The sequence below is a fragment of the Syngnathus acus genome, chromosome 21 (genome assembly GCF_901709675.1).
Source record: "Syngnathus acus chromosome 21, fSynAcu1.2, whole genome shotgun sequence".
NCBI lineage: Eukaryota > Metazoa > Chordata > Actinopteri > Syngnathiformes > Syngnathidae > Syngnathus > Syngnathus acus.
This window is the reverse complement of record NC_051105.1, coordinates 600,818-627,726: the sequence shown is the minus strand read 5'-3', so window position 1 is coordinate 627,726 and position 26,909 is coordinate 600,818. Positions and strand designations below refer to the sequence as shown.

The following is a 26,909-nucleotide window of genomic DNA, read 5'->3' as shown; positions in this document are numbered from 1 at the left end:
CTGCATTTTGAAGGCGGAGCGTGTGCATTCTGCGCATATGCACACGCCGTGCCTGCCTGCCTGTCAGGCTCCTGAGCATCACGGCTCCATCTAGGTCAAAGCAGAAGCCCAGAGGGATTCTCCTGCAACGGCGCACGCACGCACGCACGCACACACATCTTCATATGAGCGCATCTTTCAACCGTTCACGCACTCAATATTGGCTCAGCCGACGTGTAATTTGGCTCAAGACCAGCGTGACTAAGCGCACTCGGGAGCGAGTCTTCTCCACCCTAAAAGAGACATTTAAGTGCATTTTGGGTGTGCGTGCGTGCGTGCGTATGATTTGATCTAACGCAGCCTGGCAGCGTATCACCCGAGATGCGAGCGAGCGCACGCACGCACGCATGTGTGACGGCAGGCGGGCGCCGAGAAAATAGAGGAGCTTATTTCCTCACATCGTCCTCCGCCGCCAAGCCTGCTATAAATACACGCAGCTCTCTGTTGTAGCGCTGTAAAAGCAGATCCCTGCCCCGCCCCGCCCCGCCCCCACCACATTTGGGTTTCGAAAAGACTATTTTAGTCTTCTATCTTTTGCAATACTCAAATTCAACATCTGAAGAGCAAGTTGTCCCTTTTTCCCCCAATCCAAAAATCCTTCTGTTAATATCCCAAATGTTTGCAATGCCTTTTCTCTTGTCAGACTGCGAAATTGGGTTAAGGGAGGGGAGGTGGGAGTGCATGCAACAAACAAACAAACAAACAATCCATTTTCATGCCCCCCGAATGCGCTGGCTCCACACGCGTCACCACCTATGAAGCGTGGCGCTCGACTCCGAGCCGGCCCAGCCCCCCGCCATCCACACATGTTCAGCATCCTCTGGGCAGTTGAGGAACCCAAAGAGCAAGAGGAGAGAGAGAGAGAGAGAGAGAGAGAGAGAGAGAGAGAGAGAGAGAGCGGTGAGGTGGAAACGCGGCTGAGCATCACAGGGAGACACAAATAGAGCCATAAAGCGGCAAATTAGGCACCGTGAGCGCGAGGGGGGGAGGAAGAACACCAAGAGGAGGAGGAGCGGAGCTGCTGAGTCCTTGGCAGAGCCCTGCTAGAATCCCCATTCTCTGCTTCCCCCTCATCCATATTTTTTGCTCTCCTTCCCTTCTTTTTTGTGCGCAAGGATGCGAGCACCTGCTGCCAGATGCTCCTGATGCCGGATGCGGGCGTCCGCACGGGCGGGCCCGGATGGATGCGCTGCTGCAGCCGCCGCCGCCGCCACTGACCCAGATAACCCGCTGCGCTCCGGGGATGTAACGTCCATCTCTGACGAGGTAAGGACAGGAGCATGATGTGCCGGCAAGGCAAGCAACCCATTGCTTCTGCTTAGCTTAGCTTAGCTTAGCTTAGCTTAGCTTAGCTTAGCTTAGTTTAAGCACAAGTCGACGCTTTGATGTCCGCCAACGCAGACGTACTATGGCATAATTGTCACATCCCGAAAAGGTGCAAAGGTCCTGTGATGTCACGTATGCTGGTAAAAAGCCAACTCCATTAGAGAGACAAAAAACACACACGAACGTGACAAATTCATATTTGTCTATTTGTTCAAATCATGAATGGGTGAACAATTTGGAGAAGAGAGTTGTTGGTTGTTTCCCCCCAAGAAAAAAGACGTACTGTTATGATGCAACGTGGCATTTTTCAAGAGCTTGTTATGTATCAAGAAAAAAATGCAAGTAAGCCTTTAAGTTTGACAAACGGAATAGCTGGAATAACTTTGTCCTAATGTTGTAATATAAACATACATAGTAGTAGTTGCTTTGAGAAGAATCTTTTTCAAGAAAACAAATCTTGACAAAAACAGACGTACTTTGACAAGTCACACTCTCACTTTGTTCCAAATCACAACGTCAAAGTTGAAGCAGGAAAAGCAGAAGATTTCAAAGTAGCAAGCCCTTTATTGACCTTTGACACTGGAGAATTTGCTGGCTCGCCGAGGCAAAATACGCCAGCCCCATTTTGGCCCCGCTGGCAAAATGGCCCAGAGCGAAGCCATGCATAAAGCAAGTCGAGTCTTTCCACGTCTTACCAAAGCCTCCATTTAGACGCTGCGGCCACATTGAAACGGTTTGGGCCAACCTGCTCCGCTGCATGCATAATACACAAACAGGTAGACGTGCCACGCACGCACACATGGCAACAAGTCGGCATGCTTGCTTGCTTGCTTGCTTGCTTGCCTGCTTGCCCCGAAGTCGCAGAGAAAGTAGGCTAAGCTAAGCCCCGCATCAATAATTGACTGGCTCCTGCAGGCGAGTTGGCCCGCCGGACACGTTGATCGCAACAGTCCAGCCGGCAGGCCGTTTTACTTTGAGGCTTTTTGGGCCACTTCTTGGCGTGGCGCTTTCTTGGAAAGTTTCACTCCCAACAAAATCAAGCCCTGACACCACACTAAACCCGAGCGGGCAAAAGAAACAAACGTGTTAACCGCCGCCTGGTCTTTTACGAAAAATGAGCGGCTTGAGTGGGGTGGCGCTGACCTCGGCGCAGATCGGGCCTCCGCCAAAGAAGACCTCACGCGTTATCAGGCAGCCTAATGGATTCTGTCGCACCGCCACAACGAGCCCAGGAAAAAGGGGGTCGGCGCTCGCCCGGAGGTTCTTTGAGGCTCCCAGCGAGTGCTTCTGGCCAACGGCTGCCAGCGGACCTGAGCGGAAAGGCTCCGAAGCGGCCGCCTTCGGCGCCTTCGCCAGTCAGTCTGCATCGGAGCAGAACATTTCGTTTTGGGGCAACTCGCAGGTGTCGTCGACGTGGCGGCATCGTTCGATCGACGTTGAGTTGCTAAATGAAGTGGTTCAATGAATTTGACCAATGTTTAGTAATGTCCAAAGTGTCCCGAAGGGATTGGTCCAAATTCTTTTCTTTCCTTTTCACAACAGATGTAAAAAGATGAATGTGCTCCCTGAAATAATCCTGATTGTTGGCTTTCAGTGTGAGCACAATCAAAAAAGATAGGTATATTTTTAAAAGCACATCAGCAATAAATAGCTCTCGCTCAAAGATTGAACTCCAGAAATAAAAACACGCGGCGGGACCAGATTAGACTGCGAGAGCGACAGAATAGTAACGTCGTCTCAGCGGGGTAACAACCTCTGCAACATCAACCGTCTTCAAAAAGCGCTAAAAATATCAGCTGCAGCCAGGCAGGCAGCCACGCAGGCAGGCAGCCACGCAGGCAGGCAGCCACGCAGGCAGGCAGCCACGCAGCCGGGCAGCCACGCAGCCGGGCAGCCACGCAGCCAGGCAGCCACGCAGCCGGGCAGGCAGCCGGGCGGGCAGGCAGCCAGGCAGGCCAAAAGCAATCGCAAGCAAAATACAAACTGAAAGATGGACATCATCCGCTACGCCTTTGACGGCAACAACTTGTTGGAAGACGAGCTAACTCGTTACATTGTTGAGATGCCATGATGTTGTTGAATGAAACCATCGTTACAGTCAATTCACCCGTTTGAAATGGAGACGACGCGCACCCTTGTCGCTGAATGACAAAATGGAGCCGCTAGTTAGCGCTGAGCTAGCCCGACGGCCATTGATGCGTTCCGCACGGGCCGAGTCGAATCCGCTCGTAGTTTGGGGACAAGGTCACCCATTTGCAAGCTGTTGAAACGTGAGCGTCTGCACTCGATGCCCTTGACGGGGGGGGGCCCGTCCCGATTGGTTCCGACGTCCGAGGCTGAATGGCCACTTGAACGGCGTAGTAAGACGTATAATCGGGCTCTTGACGCCCTTTTGGCCCTCCCAAAGTGAGCGCCTTTGTTTGCCGCCCATTGTGAAGCGCCATCAATGTCCACGTTTGTCCCGGTCGAGCCGGCGGAGGCAGCGCGGCCCGCTCTTCTTCTTCCAGCCGAGGCTCCGTTGTGTGCCAAAGACATTTGGAGCGCACCTCTGCCTTTATTCTCCAAACAACGTGTCTCGTCTTCAGAGCCCAACAAACGAGTCGGTGTCCTGTTAGTCGCGTGATACGACTTTGTAACATCGCAGTCATCCCGTTCATCATGGTATTCCAAATGATTTGGAAGTGTCCTTCGTCCCAGAAACCATTTGTAGGTCAGCAGAGGCGGCGAGCGCTTCCTTGGCAAGCGTCACTGCCAGTGACTCGCACGTGCACCTGAGGCCATTTGCAATTTCACAAAGCCTCACTTGGAATGGCTGTCTTCATTTGCGATGGCCTTTCGCGGGCTTCAGCCTGGGCCCAAACTCACGGCTTTTCAGGAGCATGGGTGTATATTGGAGTCGGTTCCGATGTCCGTGCCACCCTTCCCGCTAAGCGCCACTAGGTAGCAGTGCTATTCAATCTTGTTCTTCAAGACTAAACGGTCGGTGAGCGTTTGCCTGGAGTTGTCCTTCTTGGTTGGTGTTTGATTGGTCTCCCCGAGTCTAGTTTATTTGCCTCGTGATAACTTGGCAGTAATTCACGTGCGGCGAGCATCCGGGTGTAAATGGGTCGGAGTGAGTCGGAAGCGGCCAGAGGCGCAATTAAGTGTCATGGCACTTGACCTGGATTCATTGTGAGGGAAGCAACTATGATCACGTTAATGGACATTTGTAAAGGCCTATCCGTGTCAATGCATCCTTTTGTACACGCCGGGGCTATTTCCAAATGACACTAAGTTCCACGATCACAAACTATCAAGCTGGCAGCAGCGATGGACTGGAATGTGACCCAAATGGTTCCACGCCAAATAGCTTTGTGTTCACCAACATCTGTATTTCAGTCCTTTTGCAATTCTCAACGCATTTCCAATCGACAACAATGTATTCATTTGCGCAGGCAGCAATCAGGAGTAAAGCTGAAGGACGGACGGACGGACGGACGGACGGACGGTCGGTCGGAGGGAAGGAAGGAAGAAAAGGGAAGGGAAGCGGGCCGACCCGTGGCGGAGGCTCTGGCAGACGGTGACGCTGCGACAGAACTTCTCCGGCCGACCGGGTAAAACCTTCGCCCCTCGTGCACCGCGGCAAACAGACCCCATAGCGGTGAGGAAATGGCTCACCGAATAAAGGGAAGTTGGAGAAAATCAGAGCCATCAAGTCAAACTTAGGAGCTGTCAATCATAACCAAAGCCTTTAACAGCCAGTGTTTGGCTTTGTTTTGCACCTTGAGCAATTTGATGAGCTACGCCCACCAGGCAACTTGGCTTCTCTTTTGCTCCTTCAAATGCAATTGGCTTTCAAAAAATACACTGCGGCTGGCTGGCTGGCTGGCTGGCTGGCTGGCTGGCTGGCTGGCTGGATGGCTGGCTGGCTGGCTAGCTGGATGCATGGATGGCTGGCTGGCTGGCTGGCTGGCTGGCTGGCTGGCTGGCTGGCTGGCTGGCTGGCTGGCTGGCTGGCTGGCTTGCGTTTCAACATGAGCCCAAGCCATCGCGAGTGATCACAGAACCGTTGAGCCTGATCAGGGGACGGACGGATGATGTTGCAAAAAAAAAAAAAAAAATGTCAGCCCTTCATCAAGCGCACATGAGCCTTGAGGAGGCGTCAAATGAATGGCATTCAATGCAGCCGCTTTCCAAAACGAAAACGGCAAAATGACAAGGTCGCGTTCTGCAGGATGGAGGAGAGCGCGCCAAGCCTCCTGCAGAACCAGGACTCATCGGAGGGCCCCAAGGTGGACCCACTGGACCTGATGAAAGCATATAAGGTACAAAAGACCGGGACGCAATCCACCTAGGCCAAATGACGCCACCTCTGCGCTTTGCTTTCCAGGACAAACTCTTGGAGGAGATGTGGAAGCAGCAGGACAGCCTGGAGGCTCCGGCGCCTTCACAAACATCGCCGCAGGCTCCGGACGAGGACTCCGACGAAGGCGCTTCCGTGCTCCGGCGCCTCAGAGCTCTGGAGGTGCGACTCTGCGTTTTAGGCTGGTCACGATGGCAACTCCGGTTGATGATCAGCGCCCATGCGCTGGCGGTCTCTCATCCTTGCGGTGTCCTTGTGGCTCTCGCAGGCCGAGAACTCGGCTCTCTCCTTGGAAAACCGCAACCAGAGGAAGCAGTACGAACGTTGCCTAGATGAGGTGGGACACCGCCCAGCGTAGGCGGCGCCCTGTCAAACGTCTACTCAACCGTTTGTTTGTGACTGCAGGTGGCCAACCAGGTGGTCCAGGCTCTCCTCGCTCAAAAGGTTGGAGACTCAAGTGTTCGCTCTGGCGATGTTCTCCTCTTCGCTCTTGCCACGTCCTCCCTCTTGTGCTTTTGGCAGGACTTGAAAGAGGAATGCGTCAAGCTGCGTACGCGTGTCTTTGACTTGGAGCAGCAGAACCGCCTCCTGAGCGTCTGCTTCCAACAGCGAGTCGGCACCGCGCCGAGTCCACCGCCGCCGCCGCAGGTTTTCTTTTGGATTTGTCATTTTTCATCAGTCCACTTTTTGTTTGCTTGAAAGTAAAATGCTTTCTTCTGTCCAGGAAATCCAAAGGAATGGAAACGTGTCGATTGGCGCGGGGAGGTGGCCATGTCTCTTGAGTCTAACGTGCCCACGTGGCAGCAGAGGCGGCGGCCGTCTGCCGTCGTCCGGTGCCGGATCGCGCACGTGGGCGGAGGGGCGGGGCCCGTCCAAACAACAGGTGACAAACAGCCTCCGACACTCCCAAGGTCACCGCCAGCGTGATGACTATGATGCTTGCAACGCAGCGCGCCGCCGGCTGGGACCCCGGGACCAGCGCCGGCCCCCTTGGCGCTCGTCCGGCAGACCTCCAGTGTCTTCGGAGCAGCGTCTCAAAGGAGAACTGCACGACTGCGTCCGACGAGGGCATCTCCTTGCCGGGCGTCAAAATGAACCCGTCGGGGAAAAACAAAAACGTGAACGGAGGCATCAGCCACGAGAGCGGCAACCACTGGCGTATCAGTCTGGAAGCCGGTGGCCACGGGTCAGGAGAAGTCCAGAGCCACCACGGGGCGGAAGAACCTCTCACCGCCACAGACAACGCCATCTTCTCGGCAGAGGCGCCGGAGAACCTAAAAGAGCATCCGCGAGCGGAAAGCCACAACTCTGGCGTCACCTTGAGCGACAGCAACAACAACCCGGAAGCCTCCGGCGACCGCAAATCCCGGCTGGACGGCGCGGATTCCCGGGCCAGAGACGCCCACCCCGGCGCGCGCCATTCTGCCACCAAAGCTTTGAGCTGCGTGAGCGAGGCCCGGCAGCGCAGCTCTTCGGCCGAGGTCCCTCGCCACGGCGACGACAGCGTTTCCAGGAACCCCAAGCCCAAAGCGCAGCTCTGCGACTCGGCCAGGAAGGCCTTCATCCTGCGCAGCAAGAGCGCCGACGCCGGAGCAGAACAGCACAAACAGGTCCGCTCGCCTCTGCATCAAAACCTCATCCCGGGTCACAAGTCCGGGTGCCCCAACAAAAGGGCCAATCACGGAAAAGCGCACAGTTTGAATCACGAGGCGGAAAAGGACGACGACTCCAAGTCTTTGGAGCGCCTGCAACAGCGCTCCCCTCTGGCGTCGCCGGTCAAAAGCGCGTCGCTGACGGCCGACGGCGAAGATTCAAAGGCTCCGGCGGCACAGCCGCACGCCGCCACCATTCACCCGGAGCGACTCCCCGCCGACCCGTCGGCCTCTTTGGAGCCGGGCTCCCCCCCAGCCGCCCTGCTCCCGCCGGGTGGGACCGCCTCGCTCCTGCTCAGGACCGCGTCGGACTCCGGACAAGTGAACGGTCCTCCGAGCGCCGCCGCGGGCAAGAGCGCGTCCGTTCGCCAGAGCGACTTTTCAGCCGACAATCAAGTGGTCCTCAACGGCCATTCGCCCAGAACGCCGCCGGCCACCCCCCACCTTGAATCGGAACCGGGGGTCGGGAGAGCCGCCGCGTACCACGGCGGAACGGTGGCGCCGAAGCCCAAGGTTTTGCAAAGGTCTCAGCAGAGCATCAGCGAGCCCAAACTTTCCCAAGTCCCGCCTCAGACGTACGCCAATGTCTACTACGCCAACTGCCAGAGTGCTGCTTCCAGAGCTGCCAAAACGTCCCTTCCCGCCAACGCCAGATCCCACGAGGCTATCTCGGGAGCGGAAAGCGCTACCTTTTTCACGTTCGCCCGTCCGCAGAACAGGGAGGAACCCGACCCGTGGGCCAAAGGCCTCCAAAGCTACCAGACGTACATTTGCGAGGCGCACGTGATGAAGGAAGGCAAGACGGAGACCCGTTGCAATTCTCTGGATTCCGAGCCCGGCGGCGGCGGCGGTGGCGGCGGCGGCGGCGGCGGCGGCGGCGGCGGCGTGACGCCGGACTGGGGCTTGGACGAGGAAGGCTGGCTCTTCAAGCGTTCCGTCTCGGTGTCCACCAGACCCCCGTTGAAGCCGGTCATGGGCATGAACGGGGCCAAGGCCCGGAGCCAAAGCTTTGGCGCTCGCTACGCCGAGCGCCCCGGCTTCAATCGCTCCGGCAAGGTGCGCACTCAGATCAAAACGCACTCCGGGAGCTCCCTCAACTCGCTGGGCGACGTTCTGCCGGGAAGCGTGAGCTGCTCCGCCAGCTACCACTGCCCCTTGAACCGATCGCTCCTCAACAACTTCCTGATGGAGGAAGGCCCGGCGCTTCCTCCGTGGCCGGGCTCGTCCGGCGAAAGGCTCCAGAGACGCCTGCAGATCGAGCAGCAGTTCCGCAGCGCCTTCGGCGAACCCGTCTGCGAAGAAGCCGAGAGGCGGAGCGCCGTCACCGCCATCGAGGAGAAGGTGATGCTCGGCATCGAGGAGAACTTGCACAAGTCTCAGGAGCAGGAGAGGAGCAGCCAAGTCAAGCACAAGTCCGGATCCGCCTTGGCCAACTGGTTCGGTTTCCGCAAGGGGAAGCTTCCGGCCAAGACGGACGTGGCCAAGGCCAAAGAGGAGAAGAGGGATCCCAAGATGAGCTCGCTGCTGGCTGGGGGGAAGCAGACCAAGACGGACAAGAAGAGAGAGCGGAGAAAAAGCGACGGAAAAGACTGGTGAGACGTGTCGCTGTCGTCGGCGTCCTTGCGTTCGCTAAATGAGAATGGCCAACCAACGCGGGATCCGCGCTAACCGCCGCCGCCGCCATTTGTGATTTCAGCTCGGCGGGAAGGAGAGAGTCGCACGATGCGGTGCGAGCGTGCATCGCCGTGCCCTGCCCGGGGATCTTGCCGCGCGGTGACATCATCGGGGACACGCAGGTGAAGGAAGCGGCGGTGAGCTTCTTTCCGCTAGCGTGCATGGCCTTGATTGTTTTTTTCTTTGCTTTCTGTGACGAGCCAGAGAGGTGAGGGGGAAAAGGCAGCCCTGATGGCCAGCGCCCTGCAGGACGCCGTCACGGGTAAGCTAGCACCGGCCGCAGCAAACCATGGCTCTGGGAAGTCTCACTGAGGCTTTGTTGCCTTTTTGCAGAAAGAAGTAAAGAGCACTTTTGAAATGTTGCTGTAAGTCGAGGCCTCCTAAGTACTAACCCAACTAAGTTTCCCTCTGCTACTTGCTTCATTGCATTGCTTCCGACACGGGGGAAAGCAAGCGCTTTAGCCTTATTTGTATTCTGCTGGAGTCGGGCACGGCGGGCACGGCGGGCCCACCTCCAGCGCCGTGCGTGCGTGCGTGCGTGCGTGCGTGCGTGAGGCGTCCCGCAGACAAGGTGAACTTTTACGATGGTGACAGGAGCCACTCGGGAGCAATCCGGCCAGTCTGCATTGTGAAGGTAACGCTCGGCTCAGCCCGGCCCGGCGGCATGTTGTCCACGCATTGCCTCGCCTGGCCTCATCCTCCTCCTCATATGTTGCCAGGGTGAGCCCATTCTGGATCTAATTGTTCAATTAGATCCATTGCCAGTCGTGCTTTTGATGCTCGTGTCGTGGTTTTGTGTGTCGTGTGGTGGCAACGGCGGCGGCGGCGGCGCAGGAGACTCTTGGGCAACTTTTCCCCTTTTCAAAGAGGGAGAGCTAATGTTTCCGTTTAATGCAAACGTCGTAATCGTATTGGTTCTGTTTGCCCACGTGAAAACCGATGTACGGGAATCCCCCGGCGTGGCGGATCCCAGGGTCACATTCTGTCAAATTTGGTCCGGCGGTTTTGGGTGTAATTCCACCGTCGGCCACCAAATGGCAGGGCAACTAAATTGGAAGATGTATTTCAAGCTGTCCCTAGATTTTGCTCTTCACTCCTGCTTCTTACGCCGACAGAAAGGTTGATTTGGTCTGGCCGCGGTTCGTCATGTTTATTGTCAGATGCTGAGCTAAGAAAATGGCATTTGTTGACACCCGGAGGGATCCAACTTAAAAATGCGGTGTGTATTTGAAGGCATGGTGCATTCCATGGTGGACGCATGCTGGTTGTTCAATGTCAAACGTGACAAGCGTGGTTCAAGTGGACTCACTGCAATTGGCTCTTTTCCAGCCTCCGTGTCAATTGGCGCTGGTAGAAAAGAAAGTCCATGACACGCCAGGGCTACAAGTCCTTTGCTTATTTGGAGAGTGACACAAACGCAACAGAAAAATGATGATTTTATTTTTGGATTAACGAGGTCAAAGCCAATGCAGTGTTGTCCGTCTTGGTGATGTAAATAATGGCGGATGGGCTAAAGAACGGAATTCAGTGCCAGCCACTTCAGCCACAGTTAGCCGGTTAGCAGTGTCGCCGGCCCCTCCCTCCCTCCCTCCCTCCCTCCCTCCCTCCCTCCCTCCCACCATCCCTCCCTCCCCCCCTCCTTCCCTCCCTCCCTCCCCCCCGCCGACCGTTGTGCTTGTGCCCCAGGGTCCGGCCGCCAGATGCGAACCTTGGACAGCGGAATCGGGACCATCCCCCTCCCCGAATCCTGCTCCTTCTTCTCCTCCATCCTGCACCTCCTCCCCAAGTCCTCATCATCAACCCCTGGGCCCGAACCCCAGCCGCCCGTGGCGGGCTCCTCCGGCGAGGAGGCGTCCCCGCTCCCCCGCTGGAGGATCCCCTCGGCTTTTCGGGACCATGGGGCGCCCCCTTCTCTGTCCGCCCCCGACCGGTCGCCGCCTTTCCCCTCCGTGGCCTTCCTCCGAGCCCAACCTCAAGCCGTTGTGACGTCTGCCTGCCGCCGCCGCCGCCGCCAGCGCGTGTGCGATCCCCGCGACGCAACCCGGAGAGACCCGCAAGGTAAAGTAAAGGAGAGCCGCCGGAGCTCGGAGTCCCGCTCGGCCTTTGGGTTCACGCCACCGGCAGGTGATCCGTCGTATGAGCGGTACGCCCGGGGACGCCCCTTCCGCTGCTCCGTATTTCATCAGTATTGTCCCCAAATGATGGGCGCTTTTGCTACTAACTGCCTCAAGTTGGGCGCATCGCCGCAGCACATTTGCGCTCTGCTTTTTGCCAGGTGAAATGGAAGCAAAGAGGCTGACCTACATGAAAAGCAAGACCAGGGCGGCCCAGCAGAAGGAGCAGAGCAGGCTGCAGCTGGCCAACTGTAAGACCATTTGGCCAAACGCCGCCCGCGACTTCCTTCTCACTCGCTGTCTGCCTTCCAGAGCCTTTGACTCCACGCGGTGGTCGGAGAGCTTCGCCAGAGGACCCGGCCGGACGCTCCCGCCCGCCAAGGAGCTTGCGGCCGACGCTCGGAGACAGACGCTTATCCTCACTTTGCATTTGTTGCAAATCCCGATTCAATGCGAAGAAGGCAAAGCTGGCGTGGAGATGGTGCTTGCGCACACGGGCGGCGGCGGGCGCTCCTCCCTCGTTCGGTCCAGACTCAAATGGAAGTTTGAACGGTGCGCTTTGCATTCTTGCCACAAGCTCCTCGTAGCTCGTGATGACAACGGCGGGCACTGGTTCTGGATTTTGGTTGCTTTTCTGGTCCAATTGCAAGCACGTGTCCTTCAAACGTTTGCGTCAGGATTGCTGACTTTGTCTGCCCACTTGCTGCCTGGCATTGTTGATTTTTTTGCCACATTTGGTTTTGTTTCATGTTTTCCCCGCATCCTTTTTGGTGCGACGTCACCTGGTTAGCGTTTGCATTTGCTCTCGTCAGTCAGGTGGACGGAGCAACGGGCGACCGACCGGTCTCGTCCAGGTGGGCCCGGCTAGCTTTTGCTTTGCACCTGTTCTCATCAGCCGGGAGGGGGCTCTCTCGGCCCAGCGGTCCTATCCAGGTGTGCTCATCACTTTGCTGGTATTTAGGCGCCTGCTTTGGCTCCATCTTACTTTTGCGTGTTGTTGTTGCTGTTGAATCATGTTGCCTCTGTTACCTTGTTCATGAAATGGCCCTTTTGTTTTTTTTGGGTGCGCAGAGTTGAATACTCCCGCTTGTGTGCGTCTGGCGCCACCCTTTGCTTGCAGAGCGCTGGCTCAGGTTGCAAACAAGCCAATTTCCCACGTTTCCACTTTGGACAGTGTGGAGAGCCGCAAAGAATGGATTCATGTGAAAATGTCCCGAAGCCACCTTCTTTCTATTTGCTAAGCACTGTCCATTGGCACCAACCCATCATTGACACATCAATCGGGCCACTGTTGAGCCATATCAAGGTTTGAGGGGAGAAATCTTCAAACCGTAGCATTAGACCTCTTATTTACCTCGTCGTGACTTAAACTATGCTCACCTGCTATGTGCATGTTGGAGAAAAAAAAAATAAAAATAGCAGTGCTATTCATACCCGTAGCAACACAAAGCTCTTAGAAATGCGTGAGGCGGATTTTTATTGATCAGGGAAGCGAGCGGCAACACTGACATACGGGTAGATTGAGCTCGCTCGGCATTCTTCTTGTTGTGGTCGTGTCCAAAAAACCCCCCAGAAAAGGCTCATTATAATGAGTATGCATATTGTATTTTTCTAACATTTACCTCGTATTTGTTACTCACTGCACTGATTGGTGGACTTGTCAGTTTATTGCACATTTATTGTAACTTCCTGATATTGATGTGTTTTTTTTTAAATCTATAAAAAATGGCTAATCACAATGATGTCTTTTGGTAATCGTTTCCTTTGCACTAATCACTTATGAAATTGCTTTGTTTTACTTTGGAGGGGAAAAAATAACAAATAAAGTGTTTCCTGTTTGACCTGAATTTTTGTTTGCTCTGTTTATTCTAATGGGGCAAATCAAGCTACGCCAAGTGGGGTCAAATCTTCAGGATGAAAATATGGCAGAAACAGGTCAATATAGGACAGGCCTTAATCAAACCGATGTGTAATTGAATTTGGTTTATTCTAATATTATGAGAATCATTGCTTACTAAATAAAGTCAATGAATCCATTTATGCCGCTTGGTGGTGGCGGCTGATCTGACGGCGTCTGCTTAAAGGTTTGCGTAAAAATAAAAAAAAAGACGTGGAGGATGAGTTGAGCTGCGAGCACTTCAAATAGCCATTCCAGCAGACAGCAAGTGAAAACTGAAAAAAAGCAAGCAAGAAGACAAATCTGGACGGTGCTCTGAAACGTAAACGCGTTTCCTTCCTTACCTTTGCTTGGCCAAGGAAGATAGTTTCCATTTTCAATGGACAATTCTCACCATCCAGCACAAAAAAACGGCTGAGAGCCCTTGTGAGTGTTGTATTGTATCGATCTCGAAGAAGCTTACTCAGTGTGAAAAGTAGACTTGATTTGTTTTTATCTTGCACGAAAGGTAGAAATATTGTACACACTGCCATCTGGCGGAAGAGCATTGAATCGCACTGCTTGTTCCAACTGGCATCAACAAAGAGGATTTATTCGTCGTCAATCATTGTGAGATTGGATGAATTGTGCCCGGGAGTCAATGGGCTGGCGCACACGACGCTGGACAGGCAACAATTTGCAACAATCAAGCCATTTGAGCATACATATGGCATCAATATGTCAATTCCTACAAAGCCAAGTCGTTGTTGAGAGTCTCCGCCGCCTCTGCTCCCGAGTCACGCCCCTTCCCACGCGGCTCCTCTTCGGATCGGATCCCGTCGGCCAGCGGCAGGGAGCGAACGTTTCGGGTGCGGGTGCGGGAGCTCGGCACCGACGGCACGCTTCGCATGTTGACGTGCCGGAGGCCGAGGCGGCAGCGCAGCACTTGCACGAAAACCCGGCGGAACCGGCGGGAGGACACGTTGTACAGCAAGGGGTTGAGGGCCGAGCTCAGGTAGAAGAAGGTGTCGGCCACCGGGTGGAGGACGATGTAGCTGTGGAAGAAGGCCGCGCTCCAGTGGGACTTGGGCGCACCGGCCATCATCAGCCGGCGGATCTGATTGGGGAACCAGCACACCAGCAAGGAGCCCACGATCAAGCCTGAGGGAACACAAACGCCAATCACTGTCGGCGGCGGCGGCGGCTCGGGTTGAGCTAGCTAGCGTGCCGAAAACCTACACAGAAAAACTATCGTCTGCTTCCTGGCCATCTTCACTTTTTCACTCTCATGCTTGGACCTTTTGAGATTTCCGTCCGAGGAGCCCAGAGACTTTCTCAGGACCACGATCATGGCCCTACACATGAAAGCCACGGCGGCCAAAACCAGCACGTAGACCAGGAAGGCCACAAAGACGCTGACTCGGTACATCAGCCAGCGCTCCCTCAGATTGGTGCAGAAGGTCAGGTTGTGGACCGGGCCGTCGGCCCGCGCGGCTGCGTGGCCTTGCGTCCCCGTGGCCGCCAGCAGCGGCAGGGCCACCAGAACGGACAGCAGCCAGGCCAGGGCCAGCAAAGCCGACGTACGGCGCCCGCTCAGAATTCTGTAGCGGAAGGGGTGGCAGATGGCCACGTAGCGCTCGAAGCTAAGCGTGGCCACGTTGAGGATGGTGGCGTAGCTGCACGCCTCAAACACAAAGTTGTAAAGCTTGCAGGCGGCGTCCCCTCCGGACGCTGTGGTGAACGGGAACCAGATGGCGCTGTAGAGCTCCACGGGCATGCCCACCAGCAGAACCAGAAGGTCCGAGCAGGCCAGGCTCACCATGTGCTCCGTCACGTTCCGCTGAAGGTAGCCGTTGCGCCGGAGAACCTGCGTGACTCGGATGGTGACGGAGTTGCCCGCGATGCCCGTCACCAGGATGAGGCCGTACAAGACGCTCAGGAAGACTTTGACGCCGCGCTGGGGTTCCAGCCGCCTCCAATCTTTCTCCTCGCCTATCTCCTCGTCCATGTTGCCGTGGCTGGGTGGGTGGAGAACCGGGACCAAAGGCTTCCCCGGAGTTCAAGACTGAATTCTTGTTTGAATGAAATTTTCAAGACGTACTTTCACTGACCTGCGATTGAACAAGCACCGTCTCGCCAACTAAAGGCTTGCGGCAGCTCGTTGGGCCAGATTCTTCATGGGCTATCTCCTCTTCCACGCCGCTTTGGATTTTGCTCGTATCGATTGTGTCTTATCAGCTTGTGGGCGCAGTCGCCGTGATTAGAAACGCGACCGGCGGGCGGCTAGGACGCTCTCTTCTGACGTGAATCCCAACACCAGAGGTTTCATCTTGTCTCCACGGGACCCCCTGAAATAGTCCTCTGTGTTCTTTGCCCATGAAAAATTGTTTCAACAGGGGGCTGCGCTTGGACAAAAGTCCTCCTCCCTGCCTCCCTCCCTCCCTTGATTCCTCCCCTAAAAGCAGCCAAGTTAACCATTAAACACCATGACAAAGATTTGCTCTCCTTCCTGATCATGAGCGCCTCGCCTCGCCTTTAGCGCTTGATTCGTAAGCGCAGTCTGGATTGCCAACCAGATTCGATTTTGTCCTCCAAGATTCCAAACAGATCAAAAAGTGAGTCGGACACATGTCGTGAAGCGACTTTGCAAAGTTTGTCAAGTATTTACATTTGACCATAAGAAAATGCCCACCGACAGCAATTAAAAAGTCTTTAATTGTGTTGAACCCGAGAAGGAGAATCCGTCAAATCAAAGAACAAGATGATGGTCAACAAAAAGAAATGATTGGCATTTTTCCCTCCAACAATCAAGGCAAAACGACAAGAAACTGGAATCAAGTGTTTTCAAACCAATGGCGCCGCGTCACACGAGAAGAAGGAACACGTTTGTCCCAAAGGTCAAGTGCTGAAGCCGTTCAGGAAACAATACTGGCAGGTTCATCATCAAATCTTTTCAAATTCTTCTCATTACTACCCAATAAAAAGTCTGGAATGACAGCGGCCCCAAAATTGATGTTGTGGTTGCACTCATCCTTTCTTTTAATCTCGCCAAAGGAAAAGCAAAAGGAAGCGTGACGAGTCCCGCTCCAGTCCTCCGCCGGCGCCCGGACCTCTTGGGTTGCCACTGAACCCAGTCAAAAAGTCAAAAGCCGCTGCCACTGAAGCACTGAAAATAGAGGCACGGGCCGGCTCCATCGTCTCTGCGGCGGCTGGGCGGACGGCGAGCAGGTTTTTCATAGCTGGGAAACAAAAAAAAGATCAACAGCTTGCACGCGTTGCGGAAAGGAAGACGGCGCAACGTGTATTGGGAATCGAGATTGGTCCAAGTGGCGAGCAGATGGGCCAGATCTTTTGTTTTTGGGAGTCGGACGGTTCCCGGCGGCTTGGCCGCCCGCTGACCTTTTTTTCCATCAACGCGAGCGCGTGAGCAAAGCTGAGTCACAACGTGATTCAAGCAACACAAAGTGACGAGCGGTCTGGAGCGCTTCCCCCCCGCACATCCCCCCTTCAAACGAATGTCAGCACGGGCCTTATCGGCACTTTGGACAAACAAACAGCCATGCTTCTGGTCAGATGAAGAGCAGCCCTGCGTTGACGTGCAACTTTTTTTCTTTTCTTTCAGGAAGCGAAGCGGTCGGACTTACAGCAGATCACGAGCACGGGCTTCTTTGGTTCATGGAGACGGCGTGCAAAGGGAGAAGGCTTTCGCACAGCTCCCGGTCCTCGGGAAGCCTCGGGGAGGACGAGACGAGACGAGAAGCGTTACAAATTCACTTTGAGCGCCGGCTGTGAGCGTACGTACCTGTGAACGCGATGTGCTCGAAAAACAAAGGCGTGGAGTCTCCTCAAGCCCACCGTCACCGGGTCCCAGTTGTTGTAGTGGCACAAGAGTGTGACCATGAAGAAGGAGAGGAAGACGGGCACCGCCCCTGCCAAGAACAGCCAGGAGAAGCGCACCTGCAAGGCCCAAAATGTTTGGTTCCTGCGTGCGCCAGCTGCCAGCGCGCTCGTCACCTTCTGCGTGCAAATATCGGCCAAGATGGAGAGCGGCACGGTGAGGCTGAGGGCCAGCGTCCCGATGAGCGACGAAGTCAGGAAGCAGCCCCTGCGGAGGCCAGAGCAAGCGCCCTCAGGCGGCGCAAGACAGTGGCGCGGCGCAAGACGGTGGGTGGCGCGGCGCAAGACGGTGGGTGGCGCGGCGCAAGACGGTGGCGCGCTGCGCTGCGGCAGAGCACGGCGGGGCCCGCACCAGAGCCACAGGAACTCAGAGAGGACTGTCCCGATGAGGCCGTTGAGCAAGATGTAGGTCCACACCAGCCGGCCGGGGATCTCAAAGGCCTCCAAGCCGGCGTAGTGCATCAGCAGGAAGCCCGGCCACAGCAGCAGCAGGTTAAAGAGCCCCACGAAGCCTGTCTGGCGCAAAACAAGCCGGCTAGCTCGCGGGCTCGCCTCGCGCGGCCGGCCGGCGCTTACCCAAGAACATGGGGATGTCCAGCTTCTCCTCGCCATCCGCCCACCTCTTGATCATGACCACGTAGACGGCGTAGAAAAGGGCCCCGGCCAGGGACCACAAGGAACCTGCGGCGACACGCCGGCGGCGCTCACACTGGCTCTGCGCGGCTTTTGGCGTCGGGGGACTTACCCGCGGCGCCTTTGTCGTCGGGCCGCTCCAAGGCTGACAGGCTGACCAAGACCACGCCTCCCACACTAAAGGGAGGGAGGGAGGGAGGGGGGCACAAGATGTCAAGTGCACAGCGCGCGTCTCGGCAACGGTTCACGTTGGCCCATGTCTGACCTCAGCGCCACCGCCAGCAATTTGGACAACGTGAAGCGGTCGCTGCTGCTGCTGGGGAAGACGGCGGCCAAGATGAGCGTGAAGAGGCCTGCGTGCACGCACACGGGGAGGGAGACGCACCAGGGCGTTTCAGCGAGCGAGCACGGCGCCCATTCCGATGAGCGGGACTCACCTGAGGTGGACGACAAAATGTTGACGATGGCCACCTGTGTGTCCGAGAGGGCCTCCTGGTACGACAGGTTGGCCAGAAACCACTGCCCGGGAACAAAGCAAAAGGCACACGCTGACCAATGGCTTGATGGAATGAAAACGGGATCCCCCGGCGCCATCCGGACGCACCACAAAGCAGAAAAAGAAGCTGAGCTTGGCCACGTCGCGGACGCTCAGCTTGGTAGCCGCGTGCAGCGCAGCCTCGTGGTCCTTGGCGGCCGGGTAGGACATGCGTGACAGTTTGGCTTCCACGGCTTGCGTGGAGGGCAGCCGCCGCACCTCCGTCATGTCGCTGAAACGCACCCGCTGCTTTTTACAGGCCGCTGGGACACAAAGGCACAGCTGAGTGAATGAGAAAGCGGCACCGTTCCCAGCCGCGTCAACGGAAAACAACACTCACCAGATTGGCCATTGGTTTCCACGGAGCCGTTGGAGAGCTCGGCGGGCGCGTCCGGAAACTTGACGGGCACGTAGAGCGGTTCGCTCTGCGTGACAAGGAGACCCCCATTGACACGCGCAAGTTGCATTTCCGTCTTTCATTGATTGAAATTGGTCGAGGAATAGAGCTGACTTTCGACATACCAAGCCGTCGTTGGCGGCGGCGTTGGCGCAGGGCGCAAAGTAGGCTTCCGTACGGCCAAACTGTGGACACATTCGAAAATCAATAGGAAACCACGTCTCGGCTTCGCGGTTGCGCTTACACGGGAAGCGTGTCGGCGTTTGAGCGAGCCGGCGCACTGCTGCCTCCAGGGCCGCCACAGCAGGAAGCCCAGCAAGTAGAGCCCCAACATGGATGTCTTGGCGAAGGTGCTGAAAAAGGGCTTGTTGTACTCCTGCCGCCTGAAAATGTACTGCAACGGGCACAGAAAGAAGACAATTCACCGGAAGGTTCGCCTCAAACCACACATCGGTAGGAGTAAAGTTGTCATGAGCGACGGATCGATATCAAATCAAGCTTCGTGGTGCGAACGTGGCCCTCACTGATGTCAGCTCGGAGGAGGCCACCCAGATGACGTCCACCAGCAGGAGGATGACCACCCCAAGGGCCATGCGCCTCCGCTGGGCTGCAGCCGAGCTGCCCAGAGAACCCATCCGGTTCATGATGAGCATGCAGTCGTCCATCGCCACACTGCGCAGGCACACAAGATGGAAAATGAACAAAAACAAAACAAACAGCAGAAACGACAGAATGGAGCATTTGACTACTTCCTTACAAAGCGTCTCGTTGACAACACGCACGCAATGAAATAGCTGTTGACAGCAAATTGAGGCGGAGATCGATCGATCGATCTATCTACCTATTTATCGATCTGTCGATGATCTATCTCAATGGCAGCAAGTTAAGGGCGCAGACGTGTTGTTGTAAACAAGGAGAGCTGCTTCAGCACTTCGTTCAACAGCTGTTGACAAACATAGCGAGACAAGCCTGAAGTAGCTCGCGACGCCTTCTACTTTTCGGCCAGCATGGGGAAGCAAACGATATTCCTCCAGATTTTTTTTTCTTGAAGTTCTCCGCCGCTTGATTCGTTAAAGGTGGGGAATTTTTGAATTCCTTCTTTGGGTGATCATGGCCGCCATTTTTTCCACGAGCGATGCGTCAAGGTAACCAATAGCGACGAGAGATGGCTTCCGGGCTCCACCTTCAAGATAAAATAGAAATGTAAACGTCGAAAAACAACAACAGCAACGACGTTTAATGACTCGATTGTAACCCTTAATTCGTGTTTTATAGACACTGGTTTTCATTGAATGGTACCTACTTTGCCAAATGAACGAGCAACTGCGAAGAGACAGACTTCCGGAATGCTCCTATATATCAGTACCCGCATGTTGCGCGACGCGAATGGTTAAAAACTACTTGTATTTCTGTCTTTTATTTATGACTTTAGCCGTAACATGATTGATTGAAATGCGACGCAAAGTACTGCACCGTGTGTGTGTGTGTGTGTGTGTGTGTGTGTGTGTGTGTGTAATGAGCAATGTGCCTTGGGGAGGCAGTGTGGCTGCGGGCTTACACGTTTTACTACACGAAGAAGAAAAAACGGCCGCTGCTGAACCGTGCCTGTTTCATTTACAGAGCTAAGCTTCGTTTTCTTTCGATTGAAGGTATTTCAACTGTATCAAGGCGCGTTACATGTGTCGGTATCAACTAGCGAGTGTGTTATTTCGGGCTTCTTGGCCGTCAGCGACCAATTGTGTGCTTGGTGGTTAGCATAGCGCCGGTTAGCGTATTAGCCGTAAACATGGATTTTTATCTTGTGTTCATTGTTACGTCCTACGCGCGGTTGCCTTGAATTCCGTGACACTGGTTTTATATTTATGTGACCAGGATTGGGAACATGGTGTGATACACTTAGTAATTAAAGGAAGTCGAAGGACACGATGGAGTTCTCCGCAGATGACGGAGAGACACCCAGTGTCATCAACATGACCACAAGCGAAAAGGTAAATAGGAGTCTATGAAGTCATAAGAATCAAATGTAGAATGAACATGTAATGAGCTACGTGTCTGCCTTCAGGTGGTGGAGCTTTTGAATCAGGCTGCCTTGATACCCGCAGATGTAAAGCTGGCCGTGCTCAAACAGGTGTGTACTCTCCTGCAAGAGTCCAATCGAGCTCAATTGTCTTCGTGATCCCCCTCACATGCACTGGGAGACATCCCCCAACACCAACTTTGACACCTCCATTTTATTGTCCAGGTCCAAGAGCTCATCATCAACAAGGATCCGTCTCTCCTTGACAATTTTCTGGACGTAAGGGCGCACGTGAGCATGCATCTTCTCCCAATCGTAATGTGAAATTCAGCCTTTCTTCTCTTCATCTTCACCTTTCAGGAAATAATCGCCTTTCAGACGGACAAATCCATCGAAGTGAGGAAGTTTGTCATCGGCTTCATCGAGGAAGCATGGTGCGCGCTTGAATTGCGGTCGGAGCGTCGTAGAACAAGCAAGCAAGCAAGCAAGCGGTTAGGCAGCCTCGTGTCATGTTGTTTGTCTTTGCAGTAAACGTGACAACGAGCTGCTGCTCAGGCTAATCGCAAACCTGAACATGCTGCTCAAGGACGACAGTGTCAACGTGGTGAAGAAAGCCATTCTCACTCTCACGCAGATGTACAAGGTGACGCTACAGGTAAGGCCTTCTTTCTTGCCTGTATAGTAGACATTGCTCTGCTTTTGCACACTAGTCAAGTCAAGTCACGTTTATTTGTATAGCCCTAAATCACAAGCAGTCTCAAAGGGCTTCACATAGACAAAAATTGACAATTATTCTCAAAGCATCCCCTGATCTTAAGCTCCCAGTAGCTTCATCTGGGTGAAAAGATATTCCCGCTTTTGGCTGTTTCATCCTCTGCCTTTTCCCACCAGTGGCTGGTGCGAGCCAAAGCCGTGTCGGACATGCAGGAGGCCTGCTGGGAAATGGTGACGCAGATGAAAGGCGACGTCCTGGCGCTGCTGGACTCCGAGAACGACGGCGTGCGCACTCACGCCATCAAATTCACCGAGTCGCTCATCGTCACGCTGTCGCCTCGCGTGGCTGACTCGGATGTGCCCAAGCGGCAGGAGAGCGATATCAGCTTGGACAAAGTGCCCAAGGACCACGGGTACATCCGCTACGGTAGGAATTGACTACAATACGGGAGCCCGAGCGCCGCCGACCTACATTCCATCGTTTCTGCCACGGAATTGGACTCGATTTAGAATGCCGGCCGGCCGGCCCGCCGATATAGCCTCTTCTGAATCCAAGTCGGCATGTTTTCCTCCGTAGATGTTTTGTGTGAGGAGGGAAAGTCGGCTCTGGACAAGCTGCTCAAGTTCATGGTGCATCCGGCCATTTCCAGCATTAACCTGACCACCGCGCTGGGCTCCCTCGCCACCATCGCCCGCCAAAGGCCCATGTTTGTGTCCAAAGTGGTCCAGGCCTACGAGACCTTGCACGGTGAGGAGGAGGCGGCGGCGGCCGAAATGGAGCACGGCGTTCCGTGGCTTGAGCTGTTTTCTTTTGCAGCCAACCTTCCGCCCACCCTGGGCAAGTCGCAGGTGAGCAGCGTGCGAAAGAACCTCAAGCTGCACCTGGTGGCCGTGCTCAAGCATCCGTGCAGCGTGGAGTTCCAGGGCCAGATCGGCACCCTGCTCCTGGACCTGGGCATGCCTCAGAGCGAGATCGCGCGCTCCACGCCACCGGTCCGGGAGCAGCGCAAGAGGCCGCGCCAGGAGCAGTACGTCGAGGGCAAGAAGGTCAAGATGGGTGAGCGAGCGAGTGGCCCTTCCGCAAAGCCGCGCAAATCGGAGTTTGCGCTTTGCCTGCCAGTATTAAAGTGGCTTTGCTTCGGCGTTCAGAGCCGCCGGCCCTGATCGAAGACGACGAGGACAAGGAGGAGCCGGTCCCTCTTTCGGCGCCCAAGCCGGCTCCGGTCCCGGTGGCGCAGTCCGCCATCGACCTCACTGCCGACTTCCTGCGCCCGCTCCTCAACGCGGAGAACGTGGCCAATATGGTGAGCGCCCGACGAGAACTCTCTTCACGTTGGTTTTTCCCCGACCCCGCCGTCTCTTTGCGCAGGTGCTGATCAGCATGGTGTATCTGCCCGACACCATGCCGGCGTCCTTCCAGGCCACGTACACGCCCGTGGAGTCGGCGGGCACCGACGCTCAAATCAAACATTTGGCCCGGCTGATGGCCACGCAGATGACTGCGGCTGGGATCGGGCCAGGTCGGTTGTCAAAATGACCTCTGTCGCGAACCAAAACAGCAGCATGCGCGTGGAAACGGCTGAATTTGAGTGGACCTGACCTAACGACCCATAGGAGTCCAAATGTTTCTCGTTTTGGACATGGGAGTGTGATTTGGCTTTGAAGTGTGTTTTTGGTGCACGCGCAGGCCTCGAGCAGTGCAAGGCGCGAGAGAACGAGGCGGCCGGAGAGGACGGCGACAAAGACGGCGGCAAGGACTCGCTCATCAAGCGCAAAGTGATGGTGGGCCAGGCCATCTCGGTGGTGGGGGGCTACTCGGAAAAAGGGAGGGCCGCCGCCGCCAACGTCTCCGCCGCCAAGAGGCTTCCCGAGCCCATCCTTCCGTCGGCGCAAACCAAGTCAGAGCCGCGAGCAACGGCCAAAATAATGGCAAAAGAGAACTCTTCCGGACTCTCTTTGTCTCCCTGTGGAGCAGATTGGCGGGGCCCAGCGGCAGGAAGAAAGTCTTCAGGCTGTCCGATGTGATCCAGCCTTTGTCCGACACGCAGATTGAGCAGTTGACCTCCAAAACCATCAAGCGCATCCTTCATTCCGAAAAGACCATCTCTCAAAGCGGCATGTCCCATGTAAGCCGGGCCGGGCCGGGCCGCCTTACGTGGCTCGACGTCACGAGTGGCGACGGGGAGACATAAGTGGCTCGTTGCGTCTTTTGCCAGGTGCGAGTGAAGCTGCTCTCCAAGCTGGTGACGCAGTTCGAGGGCATCATGAAGGAGGACGTGCTGCACTTCATCTTGGAGGACATCCGCAGCCGCAGCGAGCTGGCCTTTTCGCTGCTCTATCAAGAGTACAACACGTACCTGAGCCAGCTGCCGTCGGGACTGCTGGACAGCTACGACCAGTGCCTCTACACGCTGCTCTCCGGGCTGCAGGAGAAGCCCGAGCAGAAGGACGGGTGAGCGCCAAACAGCCTCCTGAAACAGCGCCCAAACATCGGCTGGCCTAACCCGTGTCCGTGTTGCGCGTCAGGCTGTTCACCAAACTGGTCCTGGAAGCTCCCATCATCACAGAGTCGGCGCTGGAAGTCATCCGGCGCTACTGCGAGGACGAGGTGCGTCGGTAGCAGCAGGGAGGGGGTTCGGGTGGTGGCGGTGTTCCGCCTTCCGTTCGGAGGTCGACTCAACTCTCGGCCCTGTCGTCTCTTTGCAGTCGCGCGTCTATTTAGGCATGACCACGCTGAAGGAGCTCATCGTCAAGCGGCCCTCCAGGCAATTCCAGTACCTTCACGTGCTTCTGGATCTCAGCTCCCATGAAAAGGAAAAAGTGCGATCGACGGCCCTGGCCTTTCTGAAGCGTATGTACGAGAAAGAGCACCTCCGGGACTACATTGAGAAGTTTGCCTTGAACTACATGCAACTCCTGGTGCACCCCAACCCCCCGTCGTTGCTTTTTGGGGCCGACAAAGACACAGGTGGGCGCGCGCCGCCGCCCTTTCAGGTCTTCGCCAACTGACGCCTTTGCTCGATGGCGCAGAGGTGGCGTCCCCTTGGACCGAAGAGACGGTGCGTCAGTGTCTCTTCCTCTACTTGTCTCTGCTGCCGTTGAACCACAAGCTGGTGCACGAGCTGGCGTCCGTCTACACCGAGGCCATCGCCGACATCAAGCGCAGCGTGCTGCGAGCCATCGAGCTCCCCGTAAGTCGAAATGGCCTGAGCTTTTTCTCCAACGCATGTTTCCGCAATAACGACGGGCTGTGTCTTTGGCCGGCAGATCCGCGGAATGGGCATGAATTCCCCCGAGCTGCTGCTTCTGGTGGAAAACTGCCCCAAGGGTGCCGAGACGCTGGTGACCCGCTGCCTGCACATTCTCACCGACAAAGGTGAGCCGGACCACGGACGGACGGACGGACGGACGGCGTGTTTGAGACGGCCAAAGTAAAAAGCATTTTTGCGCTTTGCAGTGCCTCCGTCTCCGGAACTGGTGGAGCGGGTGCGGGACCTTTACCATAAACGCGTGCCCGACGTTCGCTTCCTCATCCCGGTCATCAACGGCCTCGAAAAGGTAACAAATTGGACCATTTACATTTTTGGGTCATTTGACCAATTGCTTCATAAAAGCGTGCAAAATATCACGTCAAGTCACAAAACATTTTTGTTCTAATTTACCATCAATGTGTTAACCACTGATTTGATCAAGGCCATGATGAACTTTTTTTTTTTTGTTTTTACTTGTTGCTAGAGGTATATTTTTGAAATGTAACAAAGGATTGGCAAATTTTTTGCCTTTGTTTTGGTGTTGAAGAATGAAGTCATCCAGGCGCTCCCCAAGCTGATCAAACTCAACCCCATTGTGGTCAAGGAGGTGTTCAACCGGCTCCTGGGAACCCAGCACAGTAAGATGCTCCCTCTCCTCCTCGTCAATCCATTTTGCCGTGCTTGTTCAGAAGAAACGAAGGCAACGAGGCCATTTCGGCGACCGGTGCCAGTGCGCTTTATTGTGCGCGTTGTCCTTCAGGCGAGGGAAGTTTGTCGGTGTCCCCTCTGACGCCGGGCGATCTGCTCATCGCCCTGCACAACATCGACTCGGCCAAATGCGACATGAAGTCCATCATCAAAGGTTAGAAGTCCGGAGGAGCCCCGAGTCGCTGGACTGGCCGCCCTGAAATGTGTCAAATTGCAATTCGTCAGCAACCAACCTGTGCTTCGGCGAGAAGAACGTCTACACCTCAGAGGTTCTGGCGGTGGTGATGCAGCAGCTGATGGAGCAGAGCCCTCTGCCCATCCTGCTGATGCGGACCGTCATCCAGTCGCTCAGCATGTACCCGCGCCTCTGCGGCTTCGTCATGAACATCCTGTCCAGGCTCATCGTCAAGCAGGTCAGCTTTGCCCGCGGCTCCTTGAAGGCGTTTCTTGCCTCGGCCTTGATCTTGCTTCCTGTGGCGTGGCGAGCAGAATAGGTGAAAGGTCACACGAGGGCTTTTTTTCTTTTCTCCTCTCCCCTCAGGTGTGGAAGTATCCCAAGGTGTGGGAGGGCTTTGTCAAATGCTGCCAGAGGACCAGACCTCAGTCGTACAGCGTCCTCCTGCAGCTGCCTCCCGCCCAGCTCGCCGGCGTCTTTGAACGCTGCCCGGAGATGAGGGAGCCCCTGCTGCACCACGTCCGGTCCTTCACGCCGCACCAGGCAAGGACCGACCCCCGCCCAAGCATCTGGAACGGCTTCCAAACGCGACATCGTTTTTCGCAACATCGTGCACCCCCCGGATGAACTGTCTCATTGTCTTGTATTTTTTTTCTGGTGTATCCAACAGCAAGCTCACATCCCTGCCTCCGTCATGGCCGTCCTGGAAGCCAGCAAGAAAGCCGTGGCTAAGCCGGCGGAGCCCGTGAAGAAGGAGGCGCCCCGCACGGAGAGGGCTGCTGACCTGGCGGCCGAGGGCGCCGAGCAAGCGCAGCAGCAGGAAATGCCCGCCCTCGCGACTAATGTGGAGACGGAGGGGGAAGAGGAGGAGGAGGAGGAGCAGGAGGAAGAGCCCATGGAGCAGGAGCAGCAGCAAGATCAAGCAGATCCAGTGAGAGGCCAGGAGACCGTCGATGCCACCTTGCAGGTAAAATCCAATTTCCTGATGTGAATGCCATTAACAAACCCGCCTGTGGCCACACATCCCTCGGCCCAGAAGACGGATCTCGTTGTTAACGCCGTGACCGAGATGGGTCGATTGAACTCACCTGGCAAAAGCAGACTTTAACTCCAATCTGAATTCCGTTAGGTGGAGATGGCGAGAACCGATGGAACGCCTGAACCCGAACCTGAGGTGGAACCAGAACCTAAAGCCGAACCTGAACTGGAACTTGAGCCAAAAGCTGAACCTGAAGCCGAGCTTGATCCCGAACCAGAGCCAGAAACGGAACCAGCCGAGGAGCCAATGGAGACCTCAGAAGCCGAACCTTGCGAGACCCAGGAGACGTTGAAAGAGGACGAGGACGGAGATGCCAAACAGGACATTGGGAGTGGCTGTGAAGGCGCTGAATGAAGAGCGCTCAAAAAAAAGAAAAAAAATGTTTGTGGACTATAATGTTCCTTCTCTTCCTTTTGTTCTTGTATAAAATAGATTTTGAGTGTCAGGATTGTTTCCACACACCCCTCGTAGTGGTCGACAATAAATCAACAAAATAAGAGACATTGTCACATGCTTGACT

At 55.5% G+C, this 26,909-nt stretch overlaps 5 protein-coding genes across 10 annotated transcripts; 3 read left to right on the top strand and 2 right to left on the bottom strand.

Moving 5' to 3' along the window:
* Positions 1 to 906: 906 nt before the first annotated feature.
* LOC119115289 (solute carrier family 35 member F5-like) lies at positions 907 to 19,649 on the bottom strand. 5 transcript variants are annotated; one of them, XR_005096123.1, is made up of 15 exons: positions 19,455 to 19,649; positions 19,010 to 19,157; positions 18,730 to 18,879; positions 18,611 to 18,670; positions 18,429 to 18,513; positions 18,158 to 18,351; positions 17,991 to 18,072; positions 17,819 to 17,906; positions 17,666 to 17,730; positions 17,497 to 17,601; positions 17,273 to 17,432; positions 16,826 to 17,128; positions 16,668 to 16,755; positions 16,180 to 16,262; positions 907 to 1,252 (listed from the first exon to the last, which is right to left on the bottom strand). XR_005096123.1 is itself a non-coding variant. In XM_037239676.1 (15 exons), the coding sequence occupies exons 2-14, from the start codon at positions 19,148 to 19,150 to the stop codon at positions 16,674 to 16,676; spliced, it is 1,458 nt and encodes a 485-aa protein (XP_037095571.1). In that variant the 5' UTR covers positions 19,151 to 19,157; positions 19,455 to 19,648; the 3' UTR covers positions 15,718 to 16,262; positions 16,668 to 16,673. The 5 variants fall into 5 exon arrangements, 4 of the variants coding, with proteins under 4 accessions (XP_037095571.1, XP_037095567.1, XP_037095569.1 ...); XM_037239676.1 differs by lacking the exon at positions 907 to 1,252 and having other exon boundaries at positions 15,718 to 16,262; positions 16,826 to 16,980; positions 17,038 to 17,128; positions 19,455 to 19,648; XM_037239672.1 differs by lacking the exon at positions 907 to 1,252 and having other exon boundaries at positions 15,718 to 16,262.
* LOC119115296 (nck-associated protein 5-like) lies at positions 1,174 to 6,787 on the top strand. 2 transcript variants are annotated; one of them, XM_037239686.1, is made up of 9 exons: positions 1,174 to 1,305; positions 4,800 to 4,958; positions 5,579 to 5,636; positions 5,735 to 5,869; positions 5,976 to 6,044; positions 6,113 to 6,151; positions 6,230 to 6,352; positions 6,424 to 6,590; positions 6,658 to 6,787. In XM_037239686.1, exons 3-8 carry the CDS (start codon positions 5,580 to 5,582, stop codon positions 6,487 to 6,489), a joined length of 489 nt encoding a protein of 162 aa, XP_037095581.1. In that variant the 5' UTR covers positions 1,174 to 1,305; positions 4,800 to 4,958; position 5,579; the 3' UTR covers positions 6,490 to 6,590; positions 6,658 to 6,787. The 2 variants fall into 2 exon arrangements, with proteins under 2 accessions (XP_037095581.1, XP_037095580.1); XM_037239685.1 differs by having other exon boundaries at positions 5,579 to 5,669.
* On the top strand, positions 6,634 to 11,649 carry LOC119115057. Its single transcript, XM_037239231.1, has 7 exons — positions 6,634 to 8,195; positions 8,226 to 8,951; positions 9,056 to 9,155; positions 9,238 to 9,295; positions 10,720 to 11,091; positions 11,309 to 11,398; positions 11,460 to 11,649. Coding segments are annotated over exons 1-7 (2,910 nt in total). The 3' UTR covers positions 11,462 to 11,649.
* On the bottom strand, positions 13,476 to 15,413 carry gpr39 (G protein-coupled receptor 39). The gene is made up of 2 exons (XM_037239677.1): positions 14,263 to 15,413; positions 13,476 to 14,184 (listed from the first exon to the last, which is right to left on the bottom strand). The coding sequence occupies exons 1-2, from the start codon at positions 15,029 to 15,031 to the stop codon at positions 13,772 to 13,774; spliced, it is 1,182 nt and encodes a 393-aa protein (XP_037095572.1). The 5' UTR covers positions 15,032 to 15,413; the 3' UTR covers positions 13,476 to 13,771.
* A 358-nt stretch (positions 19,650 to 20,007) lies between the features above and the next one.
* sympk (symplekin) lies at positions 20,008 to 26,890 on the top strand. Its single transcript, XM_037239669.1, has 25 exons — positions 20,008 to 20,134; positions 20,358 to 20,473; positions 20,548 to 20,613; positions 20,728 to 20,781; positions 20,863 to 20,936; positions 21,031 to 21,157; positions 21,394 to 21,643; positions 21,794 to 21,964; positions 22,034 to 22,273; positions 22,366 to 22,520; positions 22,586 to 22,736; positions 22,904 to 23,114; positions 23,192 to 23,342; positions 23,433 to 23,668; positions 23,743 to 23,824; positions 23,923 to 24,184; positions 24,247 to 24,407; positions 24,484 to 24,592; positions 24,674 to 24,774; positions 25,015 to 25,105; positions 25,228 to 25,329; positions 25,401 to 25,588; positions 25,717 to 25,893; positions 26,021 to 26,317; positions 26,480 to 26,890. Exons 2-25 carry the CDS (start codon positions 20,411 to 20,413, stop codon positions 26,741 to 26,743), a joined length of 3,783 nt encoding a protein of 1,260 aa, XP_037095564.1. The 5' UTR covers positions 20,008 to 20,134; positions 20,358 to 20,410; the 3' UTR covers positions 26,744 to 26,890.
* The last annotated feature ends 19 nt before the right edge of the window (positions 26,891 to 26,909 follow it).